Source organism: Ovis aries, chromosome 15 (genome assembly GCF_016772045.2).
Source record: "Ovis aries strain OAR_USU_Benz2616 breed Rambouillet chromosome 15, ARS-UI_Ramb_v3.0, whole genome shotgun sequence".
Classification (NCBI taxonomy): domain Eukaryota; kingdom Metazoa; phylum Chordata; class Mammalia; order Artiodactyla; family Bovidae; genus Ovis; species Ovis aries.
Window position 1 is genome coordinate 34,631,566 of NC_056068.1, and position 18,479 is coordinate 34,650,044.

Here is an 18,479-nt window from a genome sequence, read left to right on the forward strand (position 1 = left end):
ACTAAGTGACTTTCACTTTCTTTCACTCTCCCACTAAAACGTCAACTCCATGAGACTGTGTCATTTTTGCTCTATCTACAGGGCCTAGAACAAGGCCTGGTGTATTGGTGCTAAACAAACATTTGCCAGATGCATAGACTCCCTCTGTGACCCCAGTGTGCCCACAGGAAATGGGGTGAAATCCTCTCTTCCGGCCTCTGGGCTTCACCACAGTGGGTTTCTGACTACACCTGCTGGAGGTCTCCTAGCCAGAGCTAAGTTCACTTTTTCCTCCTTCTCTGCTCCCAGGAAGCACAAGAACCAAGGGCTGTCCTGGCCGTGGCGTCAGGGTCCTGGACTGAGACCAGCTGAGTGACCAGCGGGAGCAAACCACTGGGCCTTGGTGGGCATGCGGTGCCAGGAGAGCGGGCACTGCTGAAGCATCCCCATGCAAGCCCAGGGTGCAGCCTGCTACCCAGCATGCACTGCGGGCCTTATGGCCTTTGCCAGAGGCAGGGAGCTGGGGCACCGTGCCCCCCTCCCCCACCCCCAGGGCTTGGGGCTACCTAGCAATAGGGACACTGTCGGAAATAGCAATGCAGCTACATGCCTCCAGTCCCATGGGCTTCCGAGAGGAGTACCTGGGTGGCAGTGGACAATAACACGTGGAGGAGAGGCGGGGCTAATGGGGACCACGGGAAGCAGGGTCCCCGGGAAACCTGGGGAGAGGGACATGGGTCACAGGTCACATGGAGCACCTGGGACATTCAGAGAACATGAGCTGTGCCAGGAAACAGACGCACAGGGATCACAACAGAGTTGTGATCTCAGGGAACAGAGATCAGCCAATGAGGCACTAAGCTCAGTGTCCTTGGAATATGTGAGTTGGACATACAAGGGTCCCATATCCTACATTCCTTCATGGGAGGGCCGAGGGCCCTGGGGGATGGGAGGCATGGGGTCAAAGGTCCTCAGGCTGATGGGAACACGCACACACATTCAGCTGGAGCTGTGGGTTCCTGGGGTAAGGGTGAGGACAGATGCTCAGAGCTCTCACTCAGACCTGGTTAGGAAGCCCGTGCGCCTGAGGCCCACACAGGAGGCACCTCCAAGACAGGGCTCTGGAGCATAGGGAGAATTCACGTAGGGGCATCTGGGCTGGAAGTCATGGCATGCCCGGAGGAGGCAGAGTAGCTGGGGAGTTACTGACCTCCTGGATCCAACATCCCAATGCCCCCCATGTCCAACAAGAAGCAGAGGCCTTTTATTGGGAAAGGGATGTGAGAATGGCCCCTGCCCACCTGCAGCCTTACATCAGCTCTGTGAACGCCACGGTGGGGGTGTTATCTCTTCATGTACTCCCCCAGAAAGAGCCACCACCAGAGGTGCCAGGCTAGGAACCTGGCCCTCTGAGCCCCAACATGATACCCTGTACCCCTGACCAGAGCCCCCTCCCCACCCCCAACAGCCTACATTTGCTCACTCACATGTCCTGCAGCATCCTTCCAAGGAAGGTACCACTGAGCCCCCAACCTAGAGGGAGAGGAGAAGAGGTGCGTGGCAGACTCTATCCAGGCCAGGAGCCAAGATGCCAGCAAGAGGCACAAAGATTGCAAGAGTCTTGACTTGTTTCCTCCCATGATGCTCAGGGCAGGAGTTCCAGGAGTTCCAGTGGTCCAGCAGGCCCAGGCCAGAGCGGGAAGGGCCCCTGGGCTGGCCATCACTGAGAGTCACAAAGCCTAGCCTGACTGGTTGGGACACTGGATCTAAGACTACCTTAGCCTCCAGCGAGGCTGGAGGCTGGGTAGAGATGGGGCAGGGTGCCAGGGCCTCCTGTCTGTGTGGTGGTAGCTCTCCTTACATACCCTGCCCCCAGCACTGTCGGCCTGCTTAGTGTTTCCTGCACAGAGGGTCAGGGAAGGAGGAGGGAAGGGACTGGCCCACGTGGAGCAGTGGTCTGGGCTCTCTCTCAGTCTTGGATAAGATACTTCTTTCCTCTGGACTTAGTTTTGCCATCTCTTGCGCTTGTGCTTCTGCTCAGTCACTAAGTCGAATCCATGGACTGTGGCCCATATCTGTCCATAGGATTCTCCAGGCAAGAATATTGGAGTGGGTTGCCATTTCCTACTCCAGGGGATCTTCCCAACCCAGGGATCGAACTCACATCTCCTACTTGGCAGGAAGATTCTTTACCACTGACCTATCAGGGAAGCCCATTCTCCCACCTCTAAAATGGGACAATGGTCCCTGATAGCCCTTCTCCTCTACAGTGAAATGGATAAAAGAATGGACGTGACAGTTCTTTGTAAATAAGTATGTGTGTGTCTGTGTGGGTCTCAGTATATGTGTGTGATTTTTGTGATTTTTGTGTGATTTTGCATATGTGTCTGTATGAATGAGAAAGAATGATTGGATGTGTATAACTGTATTCTAGGTGAGACCAGAAATCTTTAAAAGCTCAATATTAAGGTCAATGTCCAGGAGTCTCTGGCAGAGGCGTGGGTTGACGGCGGCCTGCATCAGGCTACATCAGGGGCACTGAGTGCAGCGGTGCGTGCATGGAACCTCTTGTGGGATGTCCCCATTATCTTCATTACCTCCACTATAGCTTGGCTTCAGGTCAAACAACAGGGAGGGAACACAGCCCTGGCCATCAACAGAAAATTGGATTAAAGATTTACTGAGCATGGCCCTGCCCATCAGAACAAGACCCAGTTTCCCCCTCAGTCAGTCTCTCCCATCAGGAAGCTTCCATAAGCCTCTTATCCTTCTCCATCAGAGGGCAGATAGAATGAAATCAGTCTGATCACATGGGCCACAGCCTTGTCTAACTCAATGAAACTATGAGCCATGCCGTGTAGGGCCACCCAAGATGGACGGGTCAGGGTGGAGAGTTCTGACAAAATGTAGTTCACTGGAGAAGGGAATGGCAAACCACTTTAGTATTCTTGCCTTGAGAACCCCATGAACAGTATGAAAAAGCAAAAAGATAGGACACTGAAAAATGAACTCCCCAGGTTGGTAGGTGCCCAATATGCTACTGGAGGTCAGTGGAGAAATAACAAAACCCAGTTGTGGATGTGACTGGTGATGGGAGTAAAGTCCGATGCTATAAAGAGCAATATTGCATCTGAACCTGGAACGTTAGGTCCATGAAAAGTGAAAGAAAGTGAAGTCACTCAGTTGTGTCCAACTCTTTGCGACCCCATGGACTATAACCTACCAGGTTCCTCTGTCCATGGGATTTTCCAGGAAAGAGCACTGGAGTGGGTTGCCATTTTAGTTCCATGAATCAAGGCAAATTGGAAGTGGTCAAACAAGAGATGGCAAGGATGAAGGTCGACATTCTAGGAATCAGCAAACTAAAATGGACTGGAATGGGTGAATTTAACTCAGATGACCATTATATCTACTACTGTGGGCAAGAATCCCTTAGAAGAAATGGAGTAGCCATCATGGTCAACAAAAGAGTCCGAAATGCAGTACTTGGATGCAATCTCAAAATGACTGAATGACATCTGTTCATTTCCAAGGCAAACCATTCAATATCACAGTAATCCAAGTCTATGCCCTGACCAGTAATGCTGAAGAAGCTGAAGTTGAACGGTTCTATGAAGACCTGGAACACCGTCTAGAACTAACACCCAGAAAAAGATGTCCTTTTCATTATAGGGGACTGGAATGCAAAAGTAGGAAGTCAAGAGATAGGTGGAGTAACAGGCAAATTTGGCCTTGGAGTAACGAGTGAAGCTGGGCAAAGGCTATTAATAGAGTTTTGCCAAGAGAACACACTGCTCATAGCAAACACCCTCTTCCAACAACACAAGAGAAGACTCTACACATGGATATCACCAGATGGTCAACACCAAAATCAGACTGATTATATTCTTTGCAGCCAAAGATGGAGAAGCTCTATACAGTCAGCAAAAACAAGACTGGGAGCTGACTGTGGCAGATCATGAACTCCTTATTGCCAAATTCAGACTTAAGTTGAAGAAAGTAGGGAAAACCACTAGACCATTCAAGTATGACCTAAATAAAATCCCTAACAATTATACAGTGAAAGTGAGAAATAGATTTAAGGGACTAGATGTGATAGACAGGGTGCCTGAAGAACTATGGACAGAGGTTTGTGACATTGTACAGGAGGCAGTGATCAAGACCATCCCCAAGAAAAAAAAGTGCAAAAAGGCAAAACGGCTGTCTGAGGAGGCCTTACAAATAGCTGACAAGAGTAGCTAAAGGCAAAGGAGAAAAGGAAAGATGTACCTATCTGAATGCAGAGTTCCAAAAAACAGCAAGGAGAGATACGAAAGCCTTCCTTAGTGATCAGTGCAAAGAAATAGAGAGGAAAAAAAAAAAAAAAGAATGGGAAAGACTAGAGATCTCTTCAAGAAAATTAGAGATACCAAGGGAATATTTCATGCAAAGATGTGCACAATAAAGGACAGAAAGGGTATGGACCTAACAGAAGCAGAAAATATTAAGAAGAGGTGGCAAGAATACACAGAAGAACTGTACAAAAAAGATCTTCATGACCCAGATAAGCACAATGGTGTGATCACTCACCTAGAGCCAGACATCCTGGAATGCAAAGTCAACTGGGCCTTAGGAAGCATCACTACGAACAAAGCTAGTGGAGGTGATGGAATTCCAGTAGAGCTATTTCAAATCCTGAAAGATGATGCTGCTAAAGTGCTGCACTCAATACATCAGCAAATTTGGAAAACTGAGCAGTGGCCACAGGACTGGAACAGGTCAGTTTTTGTTCCAAACCCAAAGAAAGGCAATGATAGAGAATGCTCAAACTACCACACAATTGCACTCTTCTCATACACGAGCAAAGTAATGCTCAAAATTCTCCAAGCCAGGCTTCAACAGTACATGAACCAAGAACTTCCAGGTGTTCAAACTGGATTTAGAAAAGGCAGAGGAACCAGAGATCAAATTGCCAACATCCACTGGATCACTGAAAAAGCAAGAAAGTTCCAGAAAAACATCTATTTCTGCTTTATTGACTATGCCAAAGCCTTTGACTGTGTGGATCACAATAAACTATGGAAAATTCTGAAAGAGATGGGAATACCAGACCACCTGACCTGCTTCCTGAGAAATCTGTATGCAGGTCAGGAAGCAACAGTTAGAACTGGACATGGAACAACAGACTGATTCCAAATTGAGAAAGGAGTATGTCAAGGCTGTGTATTGTCACCCTGTTTATTTAACTTATATGCAGAGTACATCATGAGAAATGCTGGGCTGGAAGAAGCACAAGCTGGAATCAAGATTGGTGGGAGAAATATCAATAACCTCAGATATGGAGATGACATCACCCTCATGGCAGAAAGTGAAGAAGAACTAAAGAGCCTCTTGATGACAATGAAAGAGGAGCGTGAAAAAGTTGGCTTAAAACTCAACATTCAGAAAACGAAGATCATGGCATCTGGTCCCATCACTTCATGGCAAATAAATGTGGAAACTGAGACTATTTCTGGGGCTCCAAAATCACTGCAGATGGTGACTGCAGTCATGAAATTAAAAGATGCTTGCTCCTTGGAAGAAAAGCTATGACCAACTTAGATAGCATATTAAAAAGCAGAGACATTACTTTGCCAACAAAGATCTGTCTAGTCAAAACTATGGTTTTTTCAGTAGTCATGTATAGATGTGAGAGTTGGACCATAAAGAAAGCTGAGTGCCGAAGAATTGATTCTTTTGAACTGTGGTGTTGGAGAAGACTCTTGAGAGTTCCTTGGACTGCAAGGAGATCCTACCAGTCCATACTATAAGAAATCGGTCCTGAATATTCATTGGAAGGACTGATGTTGAAGCTGAGACTCCAATACTTTGGCCACCTGATGTGAAGAACTGACTCATTGGAAAAGACCCTGATGCTGGGAACGATTGAAGGCAGGAGGAAAAGGGGATGACAGAGGATGAGATGGTTGGATGGCATCACAGACTCTATGGACATGAGTTTGAGTAAGCTCTGGGAGTTGGTGATGGACAGGGAAGCCTGGCGTGCTGCAGTCCATGGGGTCACAAAGAGTCGGACACGACTGAGTGACTGAAATGAACCGAATGTCAGAAACTCTAATACTTCAACTATAGCCCTAAACCCTCCAGGCAATCCTTTTCCTTTAGGTGTGTACAGAATGACAGCTCCCCATGCTAGTACTGGACACCCATTAGCTCACTGCCGGACTCAACAATACATCTGTGTGATGCATGTGTGCAAGTGTGCCTTGGTGTGTGGCCTGTGCACTGGCCTGATGAGGTGTTAACGGCCCTGTGGAGTGTGTGGTGCCTGTGAGTGGCTGACTGCCCATGTTGGTGTGTTTGTGAGTGTGCTGAGAATGTGTGACAGTATATGTCTGTGTGCACCTGGACACACTTGTGTGATGTGTGCGGATGCAGTATGATGGGTTCAGAGCAAAGATACATGGAGAGATGTGGAGATAGGGTGGAGTCAAGGTGGCTGGACACGTCCAGGTTCCAGGGAAGCCCTCCTTCCACACATCTCCACACCAAAAGACACCCCTGCCCCTACCTGCCACCACCACTAAGACAGCCAGTACCCCTGGCCTCCAGCCGTGCTGTAGGGAGAGGTGGCTTGCACTGACCTTGGCACACTCGGTCTCGTTGAGCGGTGGGCAGCTGATGGGCGAGCGGACGAGCACGGCGCCCAGGGGAGTGCTGCTGCAGTGGAGGCGGGTGCAGTCTGCGATCCAGGACGCCCCGGGCTGGGGGGACAGAGGCGGGTGATGGGGACTTGGGGACGATGGCCCGAGTGAACCAACAGGGCACAGCTCTGAGGACAGGTGCCGCCCAGAACTTGGCACTGCCCAGGACCCCATGTGGACCCAGTCCTGGGAGCTGGTCCCAGGTGTCTCTGCCTGGGACACCTTCCCTGTAGTGCAGTTGAGGGCTGCATACCAAGAACAGGGAGGTGGTGCCATTGGGGAAGGTGAAGAGGCAGGACACGTTCCTGCAGGAGCCGCAGCAGGCTGCCAGGTCCCTCGGGTGCTCATACTCCTGGTTCTGTAGGACGGGGTGGGACGCGATGGGCTCAGCCCTGGGGCCCACCTCCACCCTGCTGCACTCCCATTCTCTGCTTGTCCCGGAGCCCAGGAACCAGAGGAAGGGCCCTGGAGACGGTTGGGAAGGAAACTCCCAGCCTCTTTCAATGTCGAGTAGGAAGGCCGTCCTTATGTACCCTGAACCTCCCTTATAACCCTTCCTTGATCCGGCCCCAGTGGACCAAGAGACAGCATTGCTGCTAATTAAGGGTTCCAGTATTCATTCCAGATAGACTTTCGTTTGGGTCCCAGTTCCTGGGGAAATTTTGACAAACAGCTGGACCTCCCTAAACTTCAGTTTTCTCATCTGACAAATGGGAATAATTTCATCATCTTTTACTCGACTAATACCGATCCAGGCCTTACTAGAAGCGAGTTGCTGTCCTAGGTACCTGGGCATATAGAAGCACTCAACAAATGGTAGCAACACAAAGACACAAACCAAGATGATAGGGAATGTGCCAGGCATGAGTAGGTGCTTAATAAATGTGTATTTTCTCTGTCAAATGTCCACCCTTGCCAGGCCTGCACTCTTACTATTCCCCTCTGGCCTCGGCACTTTGCACAGAGGGTCTTGAAGGTCTCCCACCATGCCCATTCTCTAGACTTGTCCAAAGAGCTTGGGCGAGCTTGAAGTGCCCCACTGACACCCAGCTCCCCGGGGCCCCAGCCCTCTCCCCCTACCGCCTCACAGTGGACGTCACACAGCACGGAGGTGGTGTTGATCTGGTAGAAGCTGGTCAGAGGGTCGAGCACGTCAGTGCAGCGGGAGGTGTGGCACACGCCGTCTGCTGAGAGCTCCACCACCATCTGGCCCGGCTGCATCACCCCCAGCTCGCGACTCAGACACACGGGGGCCTTCACTGGATGGGCGAGCAGGGTGGTGACAGTCGGCAAAAGCCCAGCACCCCTTCCAGCCCCAGGCTGGCTGGCCCAGCCCTGGGTCGCCCAACCTGCTCTACCTCCCTGGCTTCCCCTCCCCACTCACCGCACTCATATTTGGCGCAGCCACACACGTTCTCCGCGCTGCGCATGAACACCTCGTCCAGCTGGGACTTCTCCCACTGGGTGGGCAGAGGAGGTCAGCACCCGAGGGCTGGGGAGGCCCAGCCCCACCGTCCGGAGCAACCTGCCACCTGGGGCCCTCTCTCTGTCAGTAGTTTCCTTGCAGTGGGTAGGGAGGGGTCTGGCAGGCCTGTTGGCCAGGGGGGCCCTTGGCACCCTGTGAGTTCAGTCATCCTCTTATAAGGATGCCCAGGTGGCTCCTCCCTGCTGAGGAGTTGCTCCCCAAATGTCCTCTTCTGGGCCTCAGGCCTCTCCTGTTATCCTGAGGACCCACTGGCCATATCAGTGGGGCCCCTGCATGGCTGGTGGCCCAGAGCCCTGCTCTGCTCATACACTTTCCTTCCTCCTAACCCAGTTAAAAGGAGAAGAGGCTGGGATGAGGGAAAACATGAGAAGAGATGAGGGCTGGGTGGGAGGGAGGGAATACTTCTGATCCAGAAAATCATGTAAACAATATAACTTTAAACACAACTTTCCATTTCTTAAAGTATTTTCAACTTTTCCCAGTGGCCATGCAGCCTGATAGTTAAGGGTATGTTTTCTGAAGCCAGATTTCCTGGGTTTCAATCCTGGCTCTGAGATTTACTAGCTACATTGCATTAACCTTAGTTTCCTTTTTGTACTGAGATAATCATAGACTTCACCTCGTTTGGGTTATCATGAGAATTAATATGATAATGTATATAAAGTCTAGTCAAAGCTATGGTTTTTCCAGTAGTCATGTACGGATGTGAAAGTTGGACTATAAAGAAAGCTGAGCACTGAAGAATTGATGCTTTTGAACTGTGGTGTTGGAGAAGGCTCTTGAGAGACACTTGGACTGCAAGGAGATCCAACCAGTCTATCCTATAGGAAATCAGTCCTGAATATTCATTGGAAGGACTGATGCTGAAGCTGAAACTCCAATACTTTGGCCAACTGATGCGAAAAACTGACTCATTAGAAAAGACCCTGGTGCCGGGAAAGATTGAAGGTGGGAGGAGAAGGGGATGACAGAGGATGAGATGGTTGGATGGCATCACTGACTCAATGGACATGAGTTTGAGTAAGCTCCAGGAGTTAGTGACGGAAAGGGTAGCCTGGCGTGCTGCAGTCCATGGGGTCGCAGAGTCAGACACGACTGAGCGACTGAACTGAACTGAACTGAACTGAAACATTAGCTACTGTCATGAGCATCACCATCATGTCCACCATCCCCACCATCATCCCCGCCACCACCACCACCATCAATGTCTTCCTTGTAGTACTGAATCCTCACCACAACTCTGAACTATGATCAGACCCACTTTACAAGCGAGGGTACTATGCCCAGAGAGCAGAACTTGATACAAGAATGCTGACTTGCAGTTCAAGGCTCATGGACCAGATGGAAGGAGTGGAGAAGGGAAAGGGAGGAAAGAAAGGTGGGGGAGGGACCAGGGGGAGTGGGGAGGGGCAGGGTCTTCATACCAGATGGCACCGGGGCACTGGGATTGTGTCACAGTCACATTCTGAAAAACAGGAGAGGCCAGGACCCACCTCACCAGCAATGCCCAGGCGGGAGCCCCCTGGGCCTCCCAGATTCCTCACCATAGGTGCGGTCTCTCTTCTAGCCTCCCTCCATCCCCACATGGGGGCTGCAGCTCCCCTGGTTGGGCAGGTGGGGTGTGACGGGCCCATGATTGAATGTGCAGGGAGGATAAGCAGGTGGATGGGTCAACCCCAGGTTCCCTTCCATCATCTGGGCTTCATCCCTCCCAGTGCTTCAGAACCCACTGAGCAAAGCAGAGTGGGGCCTCTTCAAGAAGGAACATGGCAAGGGTGGAATTTCTGATCACTTGTATTTCCCAAAGTATACACTCAGCAAGCTGAGCTCTACCCTGAACCTTTGCCCAGGAGCAGGTCCAGTTCTAAGCTGCGAAGGAGCTGACTTTGGAGGCACTGCTGCCTGTGACATAGGGCTCCACCAGCTCTAGCTTCAGGGGGAGGAGAAGTCAGGGTCACAGTGGCTGTGAAACACGCTTTGGAGTCACCCCCTCATGCATCAAATAGTTTTAAGCACCTATACGCTGAGATTTTTCTGTGCTTTGGGGACAAATCCGTGGATAAGACAAACTAAAATCCCTGTCTTCATGAAGTTTACATTTTAGTAAACGCAAGCAAAATACCCGGATGCAAAACAGAGTTTTGAACTCTTTTGAAAACCATTTTTATATAAAGTTCACTGGTATTCATTACTGATCACTGCCACTCTCCACCTACTTCCCAAAAGGACTTCAGGTGAATTTGAGCGAAATCATGATTACTATCCGATGGCTGCAATAAAGACTTTTTTTTTAGGTGAAAAAGTTCCTTTTTGCAACAGGGAAGTTGCTTATTTTCTCCCTTTATTCTGGGGAGACAAAAAACTGTCCAGCACTCAGGGAGCGGATGAAGCCAAGAGGAAGGCCACTTGAAGGCTTCCGTCCGGTGACTCTGGAGGAGGAGCACCTGAGCCAGGTGGACAGCAGTGGCCCCGCGCCCGCCTCCCCCGGGCCCTGGGTCTCCGCCTTGGGGGAGGGGCCTGGGTCGCGCCCGCCTCCCCGGGCCTGGGTCTCCGCCTTTGGGGAGGCTCCTGGGTCGCGCCTGCCTCTCCGGGCCTGGGTCTCCGCCTTTGGGGAGGGGCCTGGTCCATGCCCGCCCCCCCCACCCCACCCCCGGGCCTGGGTCTCCGCCTTTGGGGAGGGGCGTCTCCGTGCAGGGACTTACCGCAGGACTTGTAGGGGCAGCAGCGCTCCGGGCTCCACACCTCCACCAGGGCCGTGCCCATGCCGCACTGCACGTGGGGGCAGCGGAAGCTCTCACACACTGTGCAGGAGGGGGCAGGGGACGCGTCAGACACAGACACCTTGGAGCTGGGGTCCTCAGAAACACATTGGCTAAGGAGGGGTTACCTCCCAGCTCCCCCAGAGGCCCCTCAGCGTCCTCAGGCACCCTCTGGAGTCCAGGGGCGAAGTATGGGCTCCTGAAGTCTCCCCATAGATCCATGTCAGGACACCCTAGCTCTGCTCCAGGAGGTATTAGCAACATGACAACGTCAGAAGCTTCAGCTCGTTCAGCTGGGCCTCCCTCTTGGGATTCTGTGTCACCCTGAGACTAGTGCTCCAAGGGTGGTCAAGGACCAAGGGAAGCTCTCCTGATGGACAGTTCCTCTCTAAGAAGAACACACCTCCTCCCATGCCGTGGAGACTTCCTCCTCTGGTAGCATCTCAGCCCCAGTCTGCTCTGCTTCAGCAGATGCTACACACACTCCAGGACTCACACTTCCCCTCATCCTGCTCTTCAGCAGGTCCCCTCTTGGTTTAGGATTCCCCAGCCGTTCATTGAGAGACCAAGACAAGGAGGAGGGGATCCCTGGACACAACTTTCTGGTGGGGAGGGAAGGTGCCAGGGACAATGCAGAAGGTGAAAGACTGTAAAACTTACTTTATCTACTAAAAAAAAATATTGGCACAGGTAAGAATTATTAATCAATTTTCATTCATGTTGATGTATGGCAAAACCAATACAATATTGTAAAGTAATTAACCTCCAATTAAAATAAATAAATTTATATAAAAAACAAAATAAAATGATCACTGGCAAAAAAAAAAAAGAATTATTAATCAATTTTCAAAAACCTAACAGGCAAAAGGTGAGAAGGACATTTGTATAATGTCTAAGTGATAGGTTACTTTCTGTTTGAAAGAGGAAATTTGTAAATGTAAAATGGACAGGTCACCCTAATCCAGGGCCAGCAACCACAGAGTATGTACCTCCTGGTGTGATGAAGCTGAAGAATAGTGTAGATTTTTAGCCTGAATCCATGAAGTCTTGCTTCTAATTTCCAGTTTATGGAAGCACAGAAGACAGAGGAGCAATGTAAAACTTTCAAGAAGAGGCAGCCAGGTAAATCCAGAGGGTGGGACTTCCTGCTGGACCGTAACCCAAACTCTACAATTTAGCATCGCATGGAAGAAAGGGCACTTACTAGATTCAAAGACACTTATGAGACATAATGTTCATGTGTGAGTCTGGCTGGGATCCCGGATTGGACAGACCAGGCAAATCATAGACTGGGTGTGATAGGACTTGAAAATGTATTAGCAAGAAAAGTAAAGGTCATTCACTGAAAATCTGGCTTAAAAAGAGCATGTACGGTATAAACTCAACTTGGTAAAACACATTCATATTGTATAAAGGCATGGAAAATATCTGGAAGAATATGTACTGAATTGGAGGATATTGACAATGGAATACCTGGGAGGTAGGAAAATTGCGTTTTCATTTTCTTGTCTTTACTTGGATTCAGTGCTTTCTACAGACTAAGTGCTTTTGCAAGAAAAGTGTAGTGAAGACTGGGACAAGGTAGTATCAGTGGCCTCTGTTTATTGAGGGTGCTCGTGGTACAGAACTCATCTGCCAGTGCAGGAGACAGAAGAGACACGGGTTCGATCCCTGGTTCGGGAGGGTCCCCTGGAGGAGGGCATGGCAAGCTACTCCAGTATTCTTGCCTGGAGAATCCCATGGACAGAGGAGCCTGGTGGGCCATATAGTCCACAGGGTTGCAAAGAGTCAGAAACGGCTAAAGCAATAGCATGCACTATATGCTGAGCACCATTATATTAAGGTAGTATGTACATAGCACACACTTCATGTATATTATCTCTAATCTTCACAGTATCCCCTTGAGGCACATGCTATTATCAGCATTTTGCAAATGAGAAACCTTGGCTCAGAGAAGTCGTACATTGCCCCAGGCCACGCAGCTAGGAAGTGATTGGCACTCAACACAGTGACTGACTCCATGCCACTGTACTCACTCCACATTATTCGAGTCCTTCCCAAGAAACACGAGAGGGAAGCTGAGAAGGAGAGATGTGGGGAGAGGCTGAAGAAGACGGAGGAGAGGAAAGATGCTGACCCTCTGCTCAGATGAGCTTTGTAAACACTTCATGACAAGTGGCCTCTGAGCCCAGGTGCAGCTGCTTGGTCAGGTACAGCTGGGCCTTTGGGGGAACTCTCCTCCATGGGAACCTGCATTGCTTCAAAGGTGGTTCTAGAAATTGATCCCACTGGGGCTGCCCTTGGGGTATTCTGGAAGAGACCCCTCCCCTACAATGCTCTGAATTGGAGGATATTGACAATGGAATACCTGGGAGGTAGGAAAATTGCGTTGGTGTGGTCCACCTCACATTTCTCCTACAGTTGGTATGGAAAGTAATTTTTGTAAATTAAGTCATATTTAAATTTAACCCTTTTGTTAATGTTCATCCAATAGATTTGCTTAAAGTCGATGATGCTGGCTGTATTATGACTATGCTTATTAGGTATTGTATACAGTAATATGTTACTGTAATTGTATACAGTAATATGTTAAGGTACATCCTATATACATACAGATGCTATGTCTTGTAAAAATATCAGAAAGGGCCCACTTTGATTTATCATTGCAAAATAACAGGGCTTCAGAGGCTTCAGAATGCAGCTTTGTGTAGGGACTACGGTAACAGTGGTAGAGACCCTGAGACAGGGGCCTTGGGTCAGAGAATGAGGACTGTGGATCCAGGCTGGGTGGGTGGCAGTGGCCTAAGCATTTGTGCCTCAACCCAGGCTCTTGGGGGCCTCCATGGAGGAGGACAGGGACCTTCTTTAGGAAGCCTCAGAGCCATCTATGCGACAGCCAGACCCTCACCATTCAGCCCAGCTTCCTCAGGTGGGGCCTCCTTCCAGGGCTTCCCCAGAGCCCACCACTTGGGGGCTCCTTGCTGCCCCCTGTTGAATGCCCATGGATCCCAGAGTAAGGACTTTGTGACGGTCCCCAGAGCCCCTTCCAGCCCTGGCCCCCATGTCCTGCAGGGCTCACCGCACTGGTACAGAGGACAGCAGAGCTCCGTGGTGTTCCTGTCCACAGTGAGCGCCTCCCCTTCCTGACACTCGGGGATGGGATCCGGACAGTCTCCACAAGCTGAGGGGAGAGACGGGCCACCCCTGTCACAGGCAGTCCCCGAGCTGGGAAGGGCGGTCCAGAGCAGGTGGTTGTGGGAAGCCCCTAAACCACAGGTGTGATAGGAGCCAGACTCATAGCATTACCAAACCAAACTTGGGTCTGCTCGCCTGCCCGCAGGAAAGCCAGTCTGCTGACACCCAGTTGTGGTGAAGGGAAGTGCCGCGGTTATTGCAGGCCCCAAGCAAGGAATTCGAGTTTGAGCATTAACTGCCTGTTCTCCTTACGGGCTTCCCTGGTGGCTCAGATGGTAAAGAATCTGCCTGCAATGTGGAAGACTTGGGGTTCGGTCCCCGGGTTGGGAAGATCCCCTGGAGAAGGAAAGGGCAACCCACTCCAGTATTCTTGCCTGGGAAATCCCGTGGACAGAGAAGCCTGGAGTCACACACAGCTGAGCAACTAACTCTCCTTGCCTGGCGCCTGCAATAAAGGCTGCACTTTCCTTCGCCACAACCTGGAGTCAGTAAGCGGGCTTTACTGCGGGCAGGTGAGCAGACCCAAGTTTGGCTTGGTAACACTTGCAGCGTGCACAGTCCCACGCGACCCATCCTGCAGTCAGAGCCGGGGGGACTCTCCCTCACCTCCACCTAAGTTCTTTTACTGAACAAGCACCCATCTTCCTGTGCTCAGTAATGTACGGCTTGAAGCAGTGGTAGTTTCCTCCTACACTTCTTCCTGGTCAGGGGTCTCACCCTTCGCCCTGTGTCCCTTCCACCCGAAGATCCCCCACCCTTGCCTCCCAGCCACCCAGGGAAGCAGGGGTGAGGGAGGTGGTGGCAGTGATCCGGGTGGGCCTGCTGCCATCGGAGGGCACGTTCACCCACCACAGAGGTAGGAGGTGCAACACGAGTCCCCCAGGCGGCCCGCGATCAGGATCTGGTCCTGGCGGCAGCTGGGGGCCTGCACTGCCTCGCACAGGTCCGGGTCACATTCTGGGGGAAACAGAATTTCAGGATTGGGAGCAGACTCTGCGTGGCCATGCCTGGGCCCCCACCCTCGCCCTGCTTTCATTTCCAGCCAGAACCCAGTCATTCCCAGAGCTAGCCATGCTCCCCATCCCTGGGTAACAGGCGCCCCACCACCCCACCCCCAGCCGCACCCTGGGCCTCTCACCACAGCTGTAGCTGGGGCAGCAAGAGTCCTCCTGGAAGTGGGTGAGGAGCCGGTGGCCGGGGCTGCAGGTGGGGGCGAGGCCCTCACACAGACTCTGGTTACACACTGCCCAGGGGGCCACAGGGCCTGTCACCTGGAGGCCGGGACTCCTCCCAGCCTCCAGCACTGCCCAGCCCGTGGACACCTGGCCCCCAGCACTTCTCTCAGGACCCATGTTCCTGGAGAAGGCTTCTGAGAATCACATAGGGTTCAGAACTGAGACAGACGAGCCATCAGCGCTAACATTCACCCAGCGGGCCACGTGCCGCTTGCAGTTCTGCTAGACCAGCATCAACTGCTACAATTCTCCTAACAACCCAGAAAGTGGGCACTATTATCAGCCTCATGTTACAGGAGAATGGACCTCACGTTAAATGATCTGCTGGGGCCACAAGGATGCAAGGTGGTAGAAGAAGCGTCCACCAGGCTGCCTGGCTCCAAGCGCACATCATTAAGTCCTGCCCCACCCTGACTCAGAGGGCACAGCTCCCCTCAACCCCGGTGGTCCTCCACTCTCCCCAACACACCCCCACAAGACACTCTCATTTCCCGAGGCCTTATCCTATCCATCAAGGTCAAGGAGCAGAGCTGGAGTCTTTTAACCATCTAACAGTGTAGGTCTAAGGGTGGGACTCACCGCAAACTGTCCCCAGGCAGCAGGGGTCCTCGGTGGGCTGCAGCAGGGCCACCTCCCCGAAGCGTGGGCAACTTTCAGGGCGGGGACCTGGGCAGCCCAGGTCCACTGGGACGATTGTATCTGGAGCTTGGCACTGGTGCTGGCAGCAGCCACTGAGGGAGCTGTTCCAAGTCTCCCCCAGGGCCCGCGGCACGCCTGTGCTGTCTGTGCAGGCTGCAATGGGCATGGTGAGGTGCCAGGGGCTGACGGGGGTGGGGAGACCCAGACCATCCCAGGCCAGGCCCTCCCTGGGAAACTGACCACCCCCAGAGCGGACCTGGAGGGATGCAGGGGGGCTCAGTCATGGGCATAGGAGGGCGAAGGAGACTCCGGGGTCTACCAGATTCTAGGGCAGACTCTAGGGCAGACTCCCTCTGCCCGGGGAGGGGAGGGACTTACCACACTTCTCCTTGGGGATGCAGAGCCCCGAGTGGCGCCGGTGCAAGATGGTGCCCTCAGAGCAGACGCAGCCCTCGCCCAGCACCTGGCACTGCTCTGGGTCCAGCGGGCCCAGCATCCCATCCTGGCATGTCTCAGGGGGCTCACAGGCTGACACACATGCCTGGTATGTAGAATCGCTGGAGCACAGGAAGGCTGCAGGGGCACAGCAGCGGGCACCAGGCCCAGCTCAGACCCCAGGAGGGTGAGCAGGGCGCTCATCTGTGCCTCAGCAGACAGTATTAATTCAAAAGGGTTTAGTGCATTGCTGCCTTCCTCTAGATCAGGAGCCAGCAAAGCACAGCCCACAGCCCAAATCCAGCCTCTGCCTGGTTTTGCAAATAAAGTTTTATTGAAACACAGGTATGCCCATGCCCTTACTATTATATTGGCTGCTTCTGTACTATAAGAGGAGAGTTGATTAATTGTGACAGAGACAATTAAAAGCCTCAACTATTTACTAGCTAGCCCTTTACAGAAAACACTTGCCAACATCTTGCTGTAGATCAGCGCTTCCAAACTTCCTTGACTGTAAAAACTAGATCTTACACTGTGTTCCAATATACACTCGCACATAAACAGTGGTCCTTAAGCCTGACTGCAAAAGGGAGCTTTGGCAACATCATGGCTGGGACCCCATCCCAGACCAACTGAATTAGCATTTCTCACTGTGGGGCCCAGGCATGAATACTTTTTGAAGGTCCCTGAGTGATTTCAAAGGGTAGCTGGGATTAAGAATCACTGATGCGTTATAACAAAAACCTTTTTTCACAAAACAATACTTAACCTTTCTAGGTGTAGTACACACTAGGGTTTTGGTTTTTTTTTAAATTCCATTCCATTTTTAAATGCTGATGCCAACCCCCAAATCAGTAGGTATGCTGATTTCATACCCACTGACTTGGGGTCCACAGTCTGAAAAACAGCGTGCGTGTATGCTCAGCCTCTCAGTCGCGTCCGACTCGTGTGACCCCATGTACCGTGTAGCCCACTATACTCCTCAGGCCATGGGATTTCCCAGGCAAGAATACGGGCGTGGACCACCCTTTCCTCCACCAGGGATCTCCCCAACCCAGGGATCAAAGCCACGTATTCTGCAGCTCCAGCACTGGCAAGCAAATTCTTTACCACTGAGCCACCTGGGAAGTCCCTGGAAAACACTGACCTAGATAAGCTTGTCTTTTCATCTTTTGCCTGTCATATTATAGATGTGGTCTTCCTTTGAGCTGTCTCCAGCCTTTCTGGATGTGTTCACATTTACAAATCAAACTATTCTAGGCTGGTCCACCCCGCCTACCCCACCAGTGCAAACATAATGGCGGGTGGGGAGGAATGGCTCTCACATCCATCCTCAACGAAGCAGAGGAAAGATTGAAAGAGAAAGACGACCAAAAACTAAGAGAGAAGGGCTAATATTTACTGGATGGAAACACGTGATGGGCCTGTGAAAGGCACTTGGAACACACTATCTCATGTCACCTTTAAAACAACACTCAAGGGACTGCCCCCATTTTATAGATGAGGCAAGGAAACAAAGAAACTAAATAAAAAATGTATTTATTTGATGTGTTCATATAAATTATAACAAAGGTAAAATTTTAAATTTGTTAGTAGTTTATAGATTTATTTAGAGAATATTTGTAAATGTATTAATTGATATTCATTAGTGAATGAATGAATAACTGAACCTGGGAAAGCCCAGACCTGGACTCAGGTCTGTGAGCCTTTCTCCCACTCTAACAAGGGTGAGGGGTGAGAGCAATAGAAGCCATGGAGGAGACCCTGGGGTGCCCCACTTCCGCCGCCGCGCTCCCCTCTCCCTTCCCCGACAACTCACGGCAGTAGTCGGAGCGCCGCCACTCGATGCACACGTGGAACTTGTGGCACATGGCCACGTACACGGTCAGTGCCACACACGGCTGCTGCACGTACTTGGTGTCCCGGATCCACAGGTCACAGAACGACTCCGGGGGGACCTGGGCCGTGCGTCAGATGGTGCTGCTACTCTGACCCCCCAAGTGCCAGGGCTCAACTCCTCCCAGCCCAGCCCAGAAGCAGCAAGGAGCTTCTGCAGGCTCCCAACCCA

General features: G+C 51.4%; 1 protein-coding gene across 1 annotated transcript in view; it reads right to left on the reverse strand.

The window, feature by feature from the left end:
• OTOG (otogelin) overlaps positions 1-18,479 on the reverse strand; it is an 83,328-nt gene that overhangs the window by 3,366 nt on the left and 61,483 nt on the right. The window contains exons 42-54 of the mRNA XM_027979353.3: positions 18,231-18,369; positions 16,355-16,549; positions 15,917-16,129; positions 15,241-15,345; positions 14,952-15,059; positions 13,987-14,088; positions 10,851-10,949; positions 9,573-9,613; positions 8,047-8,122; positions 7,743-7,921; positions 6,916-7,020; positions 6,603-6,722; positions 1,467-1,512 (exon numbers count right to left, since the gene is read on the reverse strand). Of these exons, the coding sequence (XP_027835154.2) occupies positions 1,467-1,512; positions 6,603-6,722; positions 6,916-7,020; positions 7,743-7,921; positions 8,047-8,122; positions 9,573-9,613; positions 10,851-10,949; positions 13,987-14,088; positions 14,952-15,059; positions 15,241-15,345; positions 15,917-16,129; positions 16,355-16,549; positions 18,231-18,369 (1,528 nt within the window). The remainder of the gene's footprint in view (positions 1-1,466; positions 1,513-6,602; positions 6,723-6,915; positions 7,021-7,742; positions 7,922-8,046; positions 8,123-9,572; positions 9,614-10,850; positions 10,950-13,986; positions 14,089-14,951; positions 15,060-15,240; positions 15,346-15,916; positions 16,130-16,354; positions 16,550-18,230; positions 18,370-18,479) is intronic.